Source organism: Sander lucioperca, chromosome 4 (genome assembly GCF_008315115.2).
Source record: "Sander lucioperca isolate FBNREF2018 chromosome 4, SLUC_FBN_1.2, whole genome shotgun sequence".
NCBI lineage: Eukaryota > Metazoa > Chordata > Actinopteri > Perciformes > Percidae > Sander > Sander lucioperca.
The window spans coordinates 5489746-5507636 of NC_050176.1; the positions used below are offsets into that span (position 1 = coordinate 5489746).

Consider the following 17891-nt stretch of genomic DNA (forward strand, 5'->3'; position numbering starts at 1 on the left):
TTTTGAAAGTTTTTTCAAAAACAGTAATGAATCCTAAATAGTATTACCAAATATAAATCCCCACTGCTTACTGGCCTATAGGTATGTTTAGGTAGTCACTAAGGCCATCCACAGATACACTCTAAGGATTCACTGTACCACATGTATGTTTTAACATTAAAAGATGATTTATAAAACAAACAAACAATAAAACAAACAATTAGAGGCTATTTTAATAGTTTAGTATTCTATGCAGTAAAAGGTATGTATAAAGGCTTTAGGCCACCCTACACTTTATTGTAGGCCCAGTTTAATATGCATGTCCCTGATCCATCTCTCTTTCAGTTAAGGGGTCCTTGGATTGAAAAAAGTTGAAGACCCCTTGCTTTAGAGCACATCAATGTAAACATGCAAAACATAAATTAATTCATAATACAAATCATAGGCTCTTTGAGTGCTCGGACAGCATTGCTTAATTCCAGATATAGACCATAAGACCTTAATACTCCCCCACTCCAAAATCGACCCAAAGTGTCAGCAAACCTGCTGGTGATATGTATCGCACCATCTTTTGTACTATGTTGTGTATGTTACTATGATTTTCTGTCTGAATGAAGGCTGTGACAAATTTGGAGTCATATATTGTGATATTGTTTGTTTTGAATTGCACCTGGTTAGATATAAAACATCTTAAATGTAATCAACTGAACACTTAGCAATAGAGGAGCATCCTTATAGGCTTAACGCTAAGTATATCTCAGTCAGGTTTGGGATTTCATTTGTAATTTGCATACTAAATACTTTGAATAAGAAGTTGCACTAAGAATGCTTTAATATTTTAAATAATTTGTCTTACTCTTATTGACTTCCTCATCCAACATAACACTTTTAGAGCGGTCCTAAAACTGTGCAATTCATTTAAAATGCTTTACCAGGTCTCTCTTTCTAAATTTTACTTTGGTACACATACACTGACTTCATGTGCTCAGTAAGGAAGCCATACATTTTTCCTTTAGCTAGAACTCTTTAAATGAACCCAAGTTAGAGAAAGACTCAAGAGGCAGTATAGTGAACCGGGGTCAGTAGGAGTTCAACACTACAGATTTATGACATGGTGTGTTTAAACTGTTGGAACCCGCCATTATGCCGTCAAATATATTATTACTTATCACAGGGACTACAGAAAGGCTAGTTGGATGCTTAATAACTCACTAATAGTTCCAGGAAGCTTTTCAGCTAGTTGGAACATAGCAAATTACACAATACCTTATTGTAAATATGTGAGTTTATTGTTTGGGCCAGTTTCAAATGGCTAAAATCAAAGAAGTAAGAAAGAAGTATTCCTGATACTTATAGAAGCGGATCCAATGGAGGCAGCTCTGAGAGGAGGCTCTCTCAGGAATACGTTGAAGGAAATTGTGTTATTTACATAACCTTTAAGTATTAATTTGAACTAAAGAAAACATATGACTTATGATCCAAAAGTAATATTCATGCACAACACAGAGAGGGAGAAGGTCGTGTTGCCCTGTACATGCCAGAAAGTATGTGTAAGGATTATTACGGCAAGAGCGAGACAGAGAACATCTCTGCACCAGGAGCAACTTTACACAGGAATGTAGGAGAATACAGGCAGACATCTGTTTCACTTAGCAACTGTTATAACAGAGATGGCCCGATACCATTTTTTGCTTCCCGATACCGATTCTGATACCTGAACTTGCGTATCGGCCGATACCGAGTACTGATCCGATACCAGTGTGTCATATATTTTATTATGTTTTAACAACTATATACTACTATCCCTGTATGGATGTGATATTATTTCTATCTTTGTTGTCGGTCTGGCTCAGGTTAAACTCTTTGTGAAACATGAACAAACACAAACAATGAATGCCACAGAACTTTCTTTTTTTATGCAGTTTGACAGTCCGTTATAACGGGAAAAGAACATAAACTACTTTAACGTAGATTTTCATTAGGGCTTTATTACGTGGCATCGGATCGATGCATAAACTCCAGTACTTCCCGATGCCGATACCAGCATTTTAGGCAGTATCGGAGGCAACACTGATACTGGTATCGGAACATCTCTAGTTATAAGGACTCCCAATTATTTTGATTATTATTATTATTATTGACCAGTCAGGAACAAGCAAAGTTTAGTCTGCTGTATCTCAGTGTTTGGCTCCTACGAGCCTATAAGTGGTTATTGAGTTACTCATAGCAGGCCGAACCAAAAGAAGAAAACCCACAACAACAAGTAGTTCATTTGACTTTATACATCAAACCACAAAAAGCTCCACAAATATTCCCTTACCTTACCACCTTATGTTTAGACCCCTATAGTAGGTTCTGATAAAACCGTTAAATCATGTTAAATTTCTTTTGTATGTTTGTGGAGTGAAATATTTGTGACTAGTTGTTTATTCATGGGCTGTTGTATGTGGATTAAATCTTAGAGATCAAGTAAAATCCTGCTGTTCTTGTGCTGCCAGGGTAATATTGTGCCACAAAGAAATCTAATATTATGCCTAAGAAATGACACTTTGTCTTAAAACTATTGTAGCAAAATAGTATTATGTTGGAGTCAGCAAGTAGCCTCGTTTGGAGAGAATTATATATATATTTCCACTGTCAGTTTTTGAGCTTTCCATAAAAAATAATATAAACAGTGTTGTTTTAAATTGACTTTTCACAAATAACTGGCATAAATCCAAGTCCACTATTGAGTCCAGTACAGAAATATTAAATCTGAATACAAATCTTTAGTGATGAAAAAAGGAAACATTTGAATACAAAAATATTTCTACACAGGCATACAAGCTACAATTGGCCAGCAATTGTAGAAAATTAACACAAGAGCAATATAAAAACAATAAACTTTTACAATAGTTCATTTTACTTATTAAATCAACATTTTAGCATGAGGTTCTTTTCTGGGTCATTTCGATGAAAGCTGAATAATCACTGGATGACAGCTGAAAACTTTCAGTAGCATGCAGTATGTTCAATTCCTTTTGAAGGCACCTGGGATAACAGCAGTTAAGGCAAACGTTAGTTACATTAAATGCAATATTAAACCATATGACCACTGCTTTAAAGTGCTCATATTATGCTTTTTGGCTTTTTCCCTTTTGTTTTATTGTGTTATATATCTTTTTGTGCACATTATAGGTTTACAAAGTGAAAAAACCCAAAGTCCACCCCAAAGGGACTTACCATCTCCAACAGAAAACACTGTTCACAAACTGCTCCAAACAGCTCTATTGTAGCCCAGCCTTTACTTCCGTGACAAACATTCGTCACTTTGTAACACACGTTATAATGCTCGCCTAGCTGCTAGCATGGCACGCCCTCATACTCTGCTTCTGACTGGCTAGTAGTCCTTACCTAGGTACTGCGCATGTGCGACTCCCAACAAGGATGGAACAGAAGTGTGTTGCCTCACTCGTAGGGTTGGGTACCGAACCCTGTACTTTTACCGATACCGACAGAATCACGTCAGTATTACCGAATATTGGTTCACGTAAAATCAAACAGGGCCAAATTTCGGGACTTTGCTTGTTTGTTTGCCAACTTTGACATCCCGCAGCATTCCGCCGTGTTTTCTGCTATCGCTGGGCAGGTCAGTTAGCTCCCGTTAGCTAGCAGAGCTAACCAGACTGAGCCCTGGGAGTCAATTCAGCTGTGGTGGGGGGCACACTCCTCAGTCAGCCGATTTGTTTCAGCGATTAAAATGGCTGAATTTATTGTGCCGACCTTGAAAGAGTTGACATGCTAGTCTTTCTTAAAAAGAATTACATGAGAACTACTTAGTAGTAGCAGTAGTTTGATCTATGTTTGAGCTAGACTGAGTGTTTTTTTATGTTTACTGCCCATTGTTTATATGTAAATGTTTTTATATTTATAGGAGGGGGATAAAATGTTCATATAGGGTGGGGAGGGTGTTTGTATTGTGTTTAAATAAAATGTTTAAACTGAGAAGTTGTGAGTTTTTTTTTTTAACTGTAATCAAATTTTGTAGTTGTTACAACCAGGCGTTAGCCTAGAAATCTAGACGCACCCTAGCGGCAGCAAATGTAATTTGCAGCCAGGGTCAGTCTAGCAACTCTCCGTTGGCTTGCGAGCTGGAAAAACCAAACTCTGGTCAGGCCTATCACGTCGTGCATAGAGTCGGTGGGCGGGCTTAACATAAGGACGGCAGAGTTGCGATGGTTCGTGTGAACTCCCTGCTAACTGATAACAAAGAAGATGGCTGCTGCTGCTGCTGGCGAACAGCGGTCTTTCGAATCGGCTTTGGCCGCGACTCTGGAAGACTTGGAGTTAAGCACTGAACTCATTCTTAAAAAAGGAAGATGTGTTCGGAGTTTTGCCTAAGGGCAAAAGTTTAATCTATCAACTAGCGTTGCTCTGGTTGGTTGTAGCGCTATCCTATTGCGTGCAGAGGGAATTTGAAAGACAACCGTTTATCCCTCCTTGGATTGAGCTCTGCCAATGGTCAGTTCCCAGACCCAACATCTTGATGTGGGTCTGGCTTGTCAGGTTAACCAGGCGTTACACTTTCAGTAAGAGTAAGGTACCGAAAATAGTACCGTTGAATACCGAAACCGAACACCAGGCACCGGTACCGGTAACGATATTGGTTCAGATGCGAAAGGTACCCAACCCTACTCACTCGGTAGCTAAAACAGAGAGCTCAACACACAGGGTGAAAAGAGGATCTGCAGCAATGTGCAGTACAACAGACAAACGTTTTTTTATTAAACCATGTAAACCTATTCTGGTACAACCTCTAAATACAATTATGAACCTGAAAATGAGCATAATATGAGCACTTTAAGGATGGTACACATGTCCAACCATCTAAAGAACTTTTCACTTCCATATAAAACTTAATACAAATCCTGCAAAACCAGCCTCTATACAATATCTGACAATTTCCGCTCAGCATACCACCTAAGAAAAACCCAGACTAGGGCCAAATGGTCTCTAAATGGTTGAATTGTTGATAACTTGAACTAAACTTACAACTTACCACTCTTAATGTGTTGGCTACATTGCACAAGTATGCGGATTGTTTGCGGAGCATATGCGGCGTCTAATATAAAAACAATATTGCTTTTAACTGGCTACACCCAGGAGACACCGTGAGCTTTTGCTTTGGGATTGTTGTTGTTTCTCCAGTTATTGGACCCGGCACAGCGCTGTGAAACATCAATCTATTGTCAGCTATTCTCAAAGGATGCAGGTGACAGGAACAATAAATAAAAATAAAGAACTCTCAAAACCAAAACTGCCAATATGCTTATTGACAGTCATTATATCGGTAGTTTTGTAGGTAATTTTGTATAAAAGGGCTGCACACACTTCACGTAAAAATATATTTACGTGACGCATACGCAACACTTGTGCGCTGCTCTCATGCCTGGTGTAGAAAGTTTTATTGATTATTTTGAAAGTGTAGTGTTGAAGCATCCGCTCTGCATACATTGTTATGTTACATAGCCGGCCCGTTAGGCTTTTTGACTTAAATCGGAGCCACAGTCTTTGAGGTGTTTGAGTGAAACACCAGCACTTTCCAAAGTCCATTCTACCCCGTAATGGTTCCTCATAAAAAATAAATCACCTTATCATTTGCATGGCATCATGTTTGATCAAAGACATTTTATATCTGCATCAATTTACAGCTTGGTTTTTTGTTTCTGTTCAGACAGTGTCAAATGTTTTCTAAGAAACAAGCACCAACAGATTACCACGAAACATAACTATTGTTTAGGATCAAGTGCAGCAAGCTGTCACATTCTCCTGCTCTATTCAACTTGAAGGCAGTTTCCATTGTTCATGAGGGCAGGGATACAGAGGTTAAGGTTAGGTACCTTCCTGAAGACAAAGTGGAAGATCTGTGCACGGGGCCGGCTGTGGAGCTCGGCTTTGATTCGTTGAGGGTGCGTGTCTGGGGCGAGCTGCTGCCGGGTGTCCCCAGTGACCAGAAACAGTGCGTAGGTGTCGGGGTCTGGGATCTTGAACTTGTAAGCGCAGAGTGAGCAGACCTCCTCTGTGGTTGTGTAAGGGTGGACGATCAGGGTTTTGGCGGTGCAGCCTGTGTCCACTTCCTGCAGGGCTACGCGGAGATAGTTCTACATAGACAAACAAAAAGCCCTGTGTTAACATTTGGCAGCACAGACTGAAATGTCCACCATGAATGAAAGAGGCATTACTGATGAGTCAAGCATGCAGGCAGAAAGAAAACGTGCAGTTATCAGTGATGTTGCTAAGTACGCGTCCTGTGTCTCCGACGCTTTAAAATCCGAAAGGACGCTGTAAACTCACTGTAATGGACGCTGTAAACTCACTATCCATGCGTCCACACGCACCCTATCTTTTCCCTGATAATGCTACATTTGATCAACCAGTCTGTGTTAAATCATAGAAATAAACAAAAGAAACATCAAAACCGCAAGAAAAATACCTCCTTGACAACTTACACACACAATCACTTATAAGGTCCCCAAAAGGTGAAAAGAAACTTCCTTTGTTAATGAACAGGGTTCAATTCAACACAGGGCAGAGATAAGCCAAGGCAATGTCATGCAATTACAATGACACACACACACACACACACACACACACACACACACACACACACACACACACACACACACACACACACACGCAAAGACAATTACTAGACATTAATGACAGAAGAAAGTGAAGAAAGTGGAAATCCGCGAGTCAGCCCACAGAGAGGAAGGAAGGTTGAAACTGCAACAGAATTATAGATTACCCCAAGCACAGCTTCTTTTCCAACAAATACAGGCAAATGAGAGGTTAGACTTCCTCACTGGATGAGAAAACATTATCAAACATGTTTCCTGAATGTGTTTCTTGTGTATTAAACAGTTAAGAGGTTGATACTGAATAGTCTTGTATTCCTTTAGTTTTACAGCACACATTCAGTGTCTTTGTCTCATTCAGCTCTTACATAACACTATTCCTGCTCAATCCAGTGAGGTTCAGCAGAATCTGGTTAATACAGTTTCCTTTGTTAATGAACAGGGTTCAATTCAACACAGGGCAGAGATAGAAGCCAAGGCAATGTCATGCAATTATAATGCCACACGCACGCACACGCACACGCACACGCACACACACACACACACACACACACACACACACACTAGACCCTCTCCGTCTCCCACCTGCTGCATCAGTCTGTACAGAGCGTAAATGCATGTGTGTATCAATTGTATGAAGTTTCTAGGTTTTGTTGCTAATTGCGTTAGCATGTTACCGACAGGAGCTGCATATATCTTTTTCAGGATCCTATGTCTCGTTCCAAATTAAATTTGTAAGAATGTAAGAATGCAAAAAAAGTCTTCCTGTGGCTGAATTTGATAAATTGAGCCATCTGGGGCTAAACTTACCATCTGACTGTTTAGGACCATTGAACAATCATACAATATTATTCAAACGTCATCAAGGTTGCAGGGAAATATAAATCATTGCTCTCCCCTTGCAGTCCCTCCAACAATATTTGAAATGTGGGACGCTCCACATTCATTTCAGGACGGCTTAGTTTTCTATTTCGGGCAAGTTCTTAGAGGATGGAGTAAAAATGTAAGGACTGGGACCCATTCAATTTCCCCGTGACCCACTCAAATGACCACCTGTGGGTCCAGGTGACTCACTACATTGAATACCTGTCAACATCACTGAGTTATAACCACCAAGAAATGGCATGCAGTGTTTAAATGTTCCACTAGAGGGTGCTTTCTACCAAAACATGCTGTGATGTTAGTAGAAACTGTAGATGTAGTCCTTTTCTCTGACGAGGCAGGGCGGGAACACAGCACCTTTCATGCATCTTTCCAATGCTGGACGTAAAGTTGTGATTTATTTGGAATTGGTAGCACTTAGACTCACTGCCTGGATGTTCAAGGTGGGTTCAGGTCAGGCGTGATACCTGAAAGTCGTCCACAGTCGGCGCTGTGCGCTGGGCAGTGCGCCTTCGGTGCCACTGGTGCAGAGTGTTCCTGGCCTCAGAGCTCAGGACCCGGGCCGCCTGCTCCTCCTGGAAGTTCCTGATGAGGGCCATGGCTCCGTATGCGCTGGTCAGGTAGTAGCCCCCTGGGGGGGGGGAGAAAGCAGGGAGAGATGTTTGAGGATGGATGAAGAAAAAGAAACAGAAACAGAGCTACTTATCCAGAAATTAAAGCAGCTGACCTTACCTATGTATTTATCAAGAAGTGAACACTTCCTTCTTTGTAAAAAGGAATCTTCGAAAGAAGAAGAAACGAGTCATACGTCATCAAATTTGTGTTGGTGTCAGACTTTTGGTGCCAGTTCTATTTATGGTAATGGGGCGGGCATTGCAAATCCCACTACAAAAAATAAGACCTAATGCGCTCAACTCACAATGAAACTTTGGAGACTGCGTGCTGGGTGCTTAATGTGGATAATAATAAATAAACGCAATGAGGACAGCATTTCAATTAATACTTTTTTATTGCCACGTGGACATTTCGGGCAAGACGCCCTTCTTCAGCGTGTTTGTCAGGCAATTTAAAACAAAAAAGCTACACAGGTTGGGTTTAATTATAGGTACCCACAACTAGCACATCAAATACAGCCCAACAGAGGGAGCCACAACCTACCCCACCATAACCCATCTGTGTTGTTTCACCTTGGACTGAAAAATGCTTTCACAAAATAAAATAAAACACATAATATGATGCTGACTGTCTGGTGTTTTATCTAAAGGTGCGCATCGGTTTTCCTTGTTACTGCTCTCCCAATGGATCATGGGTCTGTCCATCAGCTGCTATAGCTCAGGGTCCGGGACGCGTTATTATGGAACCCACGCAACTTCCAGTAATAGACAATAACTTCCAGACAATAATGATAGGCCTACAGGTAAGGTAGGCACCAAGGTAGCCACCCACAGATACAGTTCATCCAAAGGATTCATTGTGCCACATGTATGTTTAACATTAAAATATGATTTATAAAAACATGCCAACAATTCTTATTTTAAAGGTGCTCTAAGCGATGTTGGGTGACGTTACTTCTTGTTGACGTTCAAAGTATTTTCAAACAAAACGAAGACTAGCTCGCTCCTCCCTCCTCCACCGCGTTTTTTTACAGTGTGTTTAGGGGACCGGCAGCTTGCGGATAGTGAGGAGATGTTTGCTATATGTGACAAAACATGTTGTAGCATAAAAAACGCGTGACATCGCTTAGAGTACCTTTAACAGCTTTGTATTCTATGCACTAAAAATGTATGTATATAACCTTTAGGCCGCCCTACATGTTGTTTTTTTGGGGCTTTTCCCTTTATTAGATAGTGACTGTGGATAGACAGGAAAGGTGGGAGAGAGATGGGGGATGACATGCAGCAAAGGGCCGCAGGTCGGACTATCTATAGAGATAGCTGGCTAACATTAGCCCTCCTGAATATAATTAGTGTTAACAAAGATGCTCTATTACAATCAAATACATGTAGAATGTTACAGGCTTGGCACCAATGTCCTTCTTTCTAAGATTCCTTGCTTTGTAATAGAAATAAATCACAACAAGAATCAGCTTTTTTTATTATTAACTGAAGCTCTAGGATACACACTTCATACATTTGAGCAATCCACAATGAGCTAACTGTACGTGCCAGACAGGTTGACGCTGATAGGAAAATATTTCATTCTGGGAGGGGTCAGCCTCCGTTTTCTTTTGAACCTGCTCCAGCCCATTCAAATCAAACACCGACTGGAATTTCCTACCAATGTCAAAAGTACATTACTTCCTATGTCTAGCCTTCTCTCACGGAACCTTCCTGAATGCTTGAAAACAGGTGAAAATGACTTCCAGAAATAAAAAAAAATCTTGCATCTTGCATTTCTTTCAGCAGCATGTGATAGTAGAAATATCTTACAGTGGATGTGGATGGTGCTGACCATAATACTGCAGTAGTAATCATCATGTCTTGTGAGTCACACAGTAGTTTGTGTGTCGTACTGACCTGTACGTGCTCAGTAAATCCTGAGAGCGAGACTATGTAACTTACAAAAGAAGAAATAACATTCTTCCTCTTACAAATGAAAAGTTGAATTAAGAAGCAAGAGAATGTGCTCAATTCAATACACTCAATACAGGGGTTTAACTTAGTCTGATATGACCAGCAGCTTATAGGGGTCAATGTTAGCCAACTTTAAATAGAAATCGCTGTGCAACTGACATTACTGAGTTGACTTTATGACTCATTGGGCTGTTATGCTGTAAGTGCCACTTGTAGCTTTGCTTCAAAAGCAAGCCTCAAAACGATCACATAGCCAGTGGAAAAGCTAAAACTAGGCTAAGGGGCTGACAGAAATGAGATGACAGCAAGCAAGAATAAAATTAATTTGTTCAAATTACTATTGCAATTGATGAAATAGGAATTTTAAGGCTCAGTCAGGGTTTTCCCTACCATTATAAGGCTTAGGCACAGCACTCAAGCAGTTTTGCACCACCTAACCCAAATAAATGTAAAATCAATGTGAGCATCAAAACTAACTAAATTACTTTTGTCTGATCTAATGATTGTAGTTAGTCTCCAGTGGACTTCTTAAGCAAGTTTTCTCTTTAAGCTTTTTGAGTGTTATTTATTTATTTATTTATTTATTATCCAATCTAGCTTTTTGAACATTTTAGACACAGATATGGTAATAATAATAGTCCAAATTGATTTTTTATTTTTTGAAAAATGTAGCATTTTCTATAATAAAATGCCAAATACTTGAAGGGATGGTTCGTAGTAATTTCTCCCTAGGGTCTTTTGCACCATGACCTCGAGCCAATAATTTACATTACCCAGTGTTGATCACTACAACAACTGTTGGAAAACAATTACGCTAATGGTAAAGACTTCTAATAAGTGACCCCCACCCCTTGATTGCTACTGATATGAACCATTTCCAACAATTCAACTGGAGGTGTGCCTTCTTCAACATGTTGGGAAATACACATATTCGCTGTCTTTCTGAGAGTGAGATTAGAAGATCAATGTGGATGTGTGTAAAGTACGGAGCTGCAGTTAGCTTGTGGTTAGCGTAGCCTAGCAAAGACACTGGAAACAGCTAGCCTGGCTCGGTTCAAAAACACACCTTCCAACACCTCTATAGCTCACTAACTTACATCTTGTGTTTGTAAAAATAACAATTTGTGGTTTTATGTGGTGAAACTATTTCAGCATTCTACACTATTCTATGTCGCACAATCAAATAATAGCTGCTCTAAATAATAGAGGTACACCAGGTATTTCACCTTAAAATCACAAATTGACATTTTGACACTTTTAACGTACAGGTTATAAACAAGATACAACTTAGAGAGCTTTTATTAGTCTTATTTGTGAACTTTATAGAAAGTCAGGCTAGCTGATTCCCCCTGCTAAAGTCTCTGTATGCTAAGCTAAGCTAAATATGCCCATATCTGTACTTTCACAGTTAGGAGGGGTAAAGGCCAAATTATGTAATATTGTTCTCACTGTATACCGTGTGTTTTCTTTTCAAGTATGTTATTTACCAAGAAGGCCACGGAAGACTGATACGGAGCTAACTACTTTGGATTGACAACTGTTTATTAACCGGATAGTTTCGGCACCGCCAGAGGTTCCACCGGATGTCCCTCACCGTCTGCTTTCTTTGTGTTGCTGTTTTAAACTCCAGACACTTCGAGCACCATCATCCGGAACCTCAGGGCTAGCAAGCTAATGTTAAACGCAAAAAATGTAAAGTTTTGAAAAAAACTGGATCGTGCAACAAGGCAGGCCTGCTTGGTTCTTTCGGGGGAATGATTGTAAAGATTTACAAAGAATATGTTTACGCCATTTACTCTCTAAACTGGGACGTTTTGGGACCGATTATGGACAAAATACACACGGTGATACACTGGTAAGACCAAATTATGTTTAACCATCATGTATCCAGCTAATTTAAATAGTTACGTTACTGTATTGTGTGAACAGTTAACTTAATTTAATATTATATGTGGTGTTTTCCTTTGCGGGGTGCAAATGTTCCATCAAAACATGTTCCTTCCCAAGACTATTATTCAGAGCCACCTTCTTTGCATCCGGAGCTTTTTTTTTTTTTCTTTTTTTTTTTTACAGTCAATGGTCCGGAGATGCAAGTCTCCACGCCAATTGTGATTGATTTAAAGAAATGCAAACGACCCCTGACTGTTTTTTCTCTTATCGAGGAGTGTATCTGTGGAGGGGCCAGACCTTACTCCACAGCACTTTGGAAATAGGTCTGGCAATGCAAGACTAGGAGCCAACGAACAGGACCTACCCTCTCCTTGCAGCAGAGATGGGTCCAACAGCTCCATCATGTACTGGATGTCTGTGTCCAGCTGAGGCATGTCACACTGAGCCACCACATAAGTCAGCATGGGCAGGAAGTCATCTGCACCATACATCCTCCCTGGTAGGAAGCAGACAGAGAGCAGTGGGTGTGGTGGTAACACAGGTCACAATCATGAACTAAGACTGAAGAATGTGTTATACAAAATGTCTTATATTCCAAAAGAAAAAACTAGACTTCAAAATCAAACTACCTTACTTATATACAAGGGTGTAACTTTGGTTTGAGAAGTGGGGGTGGACACAAAACAGGGGGTCTGGGGGTTGTCTGCAAAAAAAATGTTTTCCTGCATTTCTACATACATTTAGGGACTATTATGATACAAAATCTAGCAAATGATTAAGTTGACCATAATGATAAATTATGCCAAAAAGAATAGTAGGCTATCAAACTATGTATAAGAAAAAGATGTCTAATATCTTTATTGCTTAAAATAGGGGCCGACCACAGAGACTTATAAATGAAATAATAACAATAATCCCCCATCCCCAGTGAAAATTACACCCTAGCTTATATATAAGCTATATAAGATTTAGGCTTCCTGTCATATGCAGGGTAAACAAAAGACTTCCATCCAACACTTCTCCATACCTGAGTTATCCTGCATGATGGTGTAGATGAGTTTACACACACGCAGCAGCAACGACACCTTTTTCTCAGGGGAGTACATCTTCCTCATGTTTAGGAACTTGTGGCGGATCTTCTCTATAGCCATGGGGTCAGGAGGCACAGCTCCATCCACCCCTAACTCCTGGGGCCTCTTGGTCTTAGCCAGGGCCAGGTTCTCTCTCAGCTGCTGCAGAGCTCCGCTGCTCACCTGCAGACAACAACACACAGAGTTAATGCTAAGGTTAATTTACCCAGTCGACCAGATCATAGTCTATATCGACGACGTTCCACTCCCAGGATTGCTCTCGTTCTACCGGATGTCCCTCTTTTCAGCCGGATGCCCGTTTCCTTCCGCTTTCTTTGTGTTGGCATTCTAAACAGCTTTTGAACGTACACATATTCCACCAAAACAAGTTCCTTCCCAAGACTATTTTGCAGAGGAACTGTTATTGTGTCCGGGGCTTAGCGCCGCCCATGACGATTGTGAATGGTTTAAAGAAAAGCCAATAAACCATAGCATGTTTTTCTCCCATCACGGAATGCTGTGTGGACTAGCCAGACCTTCCTCCGCAGCGCTGTGGAGGAAGGTCTGGCAAAGTGAGACTAACGGTAAGGTTAATTTACCTAGTCAACCAGATCATAACAGACCATCATATTATGTCTTTATCTTTAATGTGTATTGTCTCCTCTTCTAGGGATGTGATTCCTTGTTTTTAAATTAAAATATTTAGGAATGCAACTGATGATTATTTTCATTGTTGATTCATCTGTCGATTATTTTCTCTATTAATGGATTAGTTGTTTGGTTTAGAAAATGTTAGAAAATGGTAAAAAAAATGTCAAAATCAGTGTTTCCAAAGCCCAAGATGACGTCCTCAAATGTCTTGTTTTGTCCACAACTCAAAGACATTCAGTTTACTGTCACAGAGGAGTCAAGAAACTAGAGAAATATTCACATTTAAGAAGCTGGAATCAGAGAAAGTTACGACTGAAACCGATGATTGGATTTTAAAAATATTTGGCCATTAATTTAATAGTTGACAACTAACCGATTAATCTTTGCAGCTCTAATATTGTTCAAAAATAAGAATATGTGTAAGGAGTCTGTTCACCCTTAAGAAATTAAGATTGGGAGATGGTGTAAATCAACTTTTTTCCAAAGCGCACAATGTCTATGTTTAGATTAAAATGATCCTTAATCTAGCTAAGAACATTCCTTTTTCTTATGATAGTGTGAAATACTTTGGCAGAGAACAGTGGTGGAATGTAACTAAGTACATTTATTCAAGTACTGTACTTAAGTACAAATTTGAGGTACTTGGACTTTTCTTGAGTCTCATCTTTTCATGCCACTTTCTACTTCTACTCCACTACATTCATCTGACAGCTTTAGTTACTAGTTACTTTACAAATTAAGCATTGAGTACTTTTACTTTTAATACTTTAAGTACATTTTCCTGATGATACTTGCATACTTTTACTTAAGTAACATTTTCAATGCAGGACTTTGACTTGTAACAGAGCATTTTTACAGTGTGGTATTAGTACTTTTACTTTTTGGTCCCCCTACACTACAGATCCGCTACCCGATCTGACAAACTTGCATAGTGCGGTTATAGCCGATAGAGGGCCGCAAAGCGAATGCAGAAGTGCCGTTCACCCTGTTAAGAGTTGATGAACCACTGAAACGATTTTGGAAACATTATTTTAAGGTACAAAAAAATCTTTGGTGTTGCTTTAAGTAAAGGATCTGAATACTTCTTCCACCGCTGGCAAAGACACAGTCGAACATCTTTAACATCCAACCAGTAACCTTGCAGGATAACAAGCTTCAACGTATCTCTTACCTGGAAGTCATGTAAAGCCACCTCGATCACACTCTTCAGAGGCTTCAGGACACATTTGTGCATGGCCTTCTCTAGCACCTGGTCTGTAGGAGAGAAAAAGAGTGTTAATACTTCAAGTCAAAGCACTCTGTTTAGTCATCTCTAGATCAGTGGTTTTCAAAGTGTGGTGCGGGGACCCTCATGGGTCCTTGAGGGATTTTCAGGGGATCTCCAGCAAAAAAGGGGAATAATAAGTTTAACTATTAATCCATCCTTCAGTAACATAATGACAGAATATATGACTATTTTGGTCATGTTAAAGCACAAATTCTATCAGATGGGGGTCCGGGATCTAATTGTTTTTGTCAGTTTAAGGGTCCTTGACATGAAAAAGTTTGGGAATCTAGAAATGTTATCACATAATAAATGACATTCAATAGTTTTACAAACTCAGCTGACAGCCCATCCCAGACCAGATTAAACTCAGGAGAACTTAAATCCCATCAGCCAATCATGTACCCTACTGGAATTTGCTGGGGTCAAGGTGTACTAAGTACACTTTAATACACTTAATAATCCTAAACATGTCCTTTTCATTCCATTGCAAATGCAGTTACAGAGCATTAGGGCTGCAACTAACGATTATTTTCATTGTCGATTGATCTGTCGATTGTTTTCTCGATTAATAGATTAGTTGTTTGGTCTATGAAATGTTTGAAAATGGTTAAAAAAAACGTCGATCAGTTTCCAAAGCTCAAGATGACGTCCTCAAATGTCTTGTTTTGTCCACAACTCAAAGATATTCAGTTTACTGTCACAGAGGAGAGAAGATGCTTGAAAATATTCACTTTTAAGAAGGTGGAATCAGAGTTTTACTTTTTTTTTCATAAAAAATGACTCAGACAATTGATTGATCGATCAATCTTTGCAGCTTTACAGAGCATAACAGCAAAGTGATCACGGGCCTGTTAAAACATGAGGCAGGCTTTCTTTGATATTTTTCTTACTGTCAACAAACCCAACGTCAATTGTCAATGAAAACACCAACAACAAACAATGTGTCAGTCCATCTATTAATATTTTTGGACTTCCCTACCCTGTCTGTGTCTCTAAATTCTTGAAAAGGATTCGCATACAGTATATAGTTTAATTTGATTCAAATAGGTCCAAGTAATTATTGAGCAAACGGAACTCAAACAAGAGTAAAAAAAAAAAAAAGACACCAAACCTGCATAGGACCAACAGTAGCAGTCACTGAGAGTTTCCTGTGTGCATTTATCCTGCATATGTTTCCTGAATGGTAGAGTATTTCATTAAAATGCAACGAAACAAATCGCAATCGTTTCTGACTCCTGGCTTTCATCTAAGCAACAAAAGTAATAAATAACTAACCTCAATGTCTGACATTCAAAGAGGTCTTACTAGATTACATATTTGCTATTTAGCTAACGGGCCACCTGAATGTTTAGCATGTGATCTTTGAAGTTAAAGTTAAAGTGTGACAGATTTGTTAGAGTCTCAGCCTTAAGTTTGACCTCGACAAATCCAACTTGGAACCCTATCCATAAGTCCACCATTCATTCAGCTAACATGCTGTAAAAGGTTGCACTTGGACCTCGACAATGGCTCCATCTGTACCCCGAACCTACGTACATAGGCTTCAAATAATTCCCTGCCTACCTCAAATATGTACAGCATGTTGCATTCACACAATTGTGTCTTATTGTTCACTGGCAGCACTGACACATCTATTCATGCACAGGCATCCCCAGCCTCCAGGCGGTGCTTATGCAATGAGCTACACAGAAGAACCCAATGCATGTTTAGCAGTGTTAAACAAGCGAGCAAGCACATACAAGAATACTGATTTTGTGGAAATATGTCTGACTTTATGGTGAGTCAGAGGAGCACAGGGGGAATGTGTTGCACTTTCACTACAGCGCTGTGTCTAAGAGAGCCGTGTTGTGTGTCGTCTGAGGTAAGGGTTGGGCAGTTCCATATTTCACACTGCTAAGACTAATAAATCTGAAATCAAGAACAAGGAAGGCCTGAGGTTTTCTCCGAAGCTGGATGAATCCGACAGATCCTTACACAAGGAGTACACAAGGAGAGCTACAGAGGTTGTTAAGGGCACACAGTTGGACACACTGGAGTATGTCCAACTTAAATCTATTGACCATTCCCCGCACCCTGCTTAAGACCCATGTGGACTGATCTTTTGAGTATGCAGCACCCACACAGTGGAATGCTCTGGCCCCACCCTTACAGTCTGCTCTTAAAGCAGACTTTTGATTGACCTGTCAGCACTTTATTTTGTATGTATTACTCTGTGTTTTAAGTGTGTACTGTGTTGATGATGATGAATCATCTTGCATGTTTTATGTAAAGCACTTTGTAATTTTTATGTGTAAAAAGCGCTTTATAATATACACTTTACTTACTTACAGTACTTGATTTCTTACTTACACGTAGGCACATGCGCACACAGACAGACAGACACAGACACACAGACACACAGACACACACACACACACACACACACACACACACACACACACACACACACACACACACACACACACACACACACACACACACACACATTTTCTGACTGCGAACTTCCTGATTCCCTCCAGAAAGGCTCATTTCCTTTGTATATTGAGCAATGTTTGTTATTGGGCTTTATCTAGACTACAGCCTGGTCAAACGCTTCCCTCAAAAGCAATAATCTATAGGAGTCTGTGATAAACAACATATACACACCGACAACAACATACAGTACACACCAGCAAGCACATACACTAAAAACAAAAGAGAAAACCTTAAAGTAATGTCCACGAAAGCAATCTTTAAATATGTGACGTTTTGTGATTTACATCCCAGAAACGACAGCCATTTCCTTTTCCTCTCTGCGTTTGTTCTTATCCAGTGGCGGCAATAAGTTAGGGTGTGTTTTGCCAGTTGTAAACCCTCCTTCTACCAACATCCAATTGTTAATCATTCTACCTCTTGACCTCATATGCATACTGTTAGTTGTCATAGTTTCTACAAATACATAAAGTTTGGACTCCTAGCTCCC

At 39.8% G+C, this 17891-nt stretch overlaps 1 protein-coding gene across 3 annotated transcripts in view; it reads right to left on the bottom strand.

Annotated features, from left to right (window-relative positions):
• Positions 1 to 5674: 5674 nt before the first annotated feature.
• The window catches only part of LOC116039681 (ras and Rab interactor 2), a 55098-nt gene continuing 42881 nt past the window's right edge, over positions 5675 to 17891 (bottom strand). For 2 of the 3 annotated variants that reach the window (XM_036000739.1, XM_031284647.2), the window contains exons 9-13: positions 14834 to 14916; positions 12969 to 13194; positions 12306 to 12437; positions 7946 to 8109; positions 5675 to 6119 (exon numbers count right to left, since the gene is read on the bottom strand). In XM_036000739.1, coding sequence (XP_035856632.1) covers positions 5793 to 6119; positions 7946 to 8109; positions 12306 to 12437; positions 12969 to 13194; positions 14834 to 14916 — 932 coding nt within the window. In that variant the 3' untranslated portion in view covers positions 5675 to 5792. Of the gene's footprint in view, positions 6120 to 7905; positions 8110 to 12305; positions 12438 to 12968; positions 13195 to 14833; positions 14917 to 17891 lie in introns of all 3 variants that reach the window. The other variant, XM_036000740.1, reaches the window with a different exon arrangement.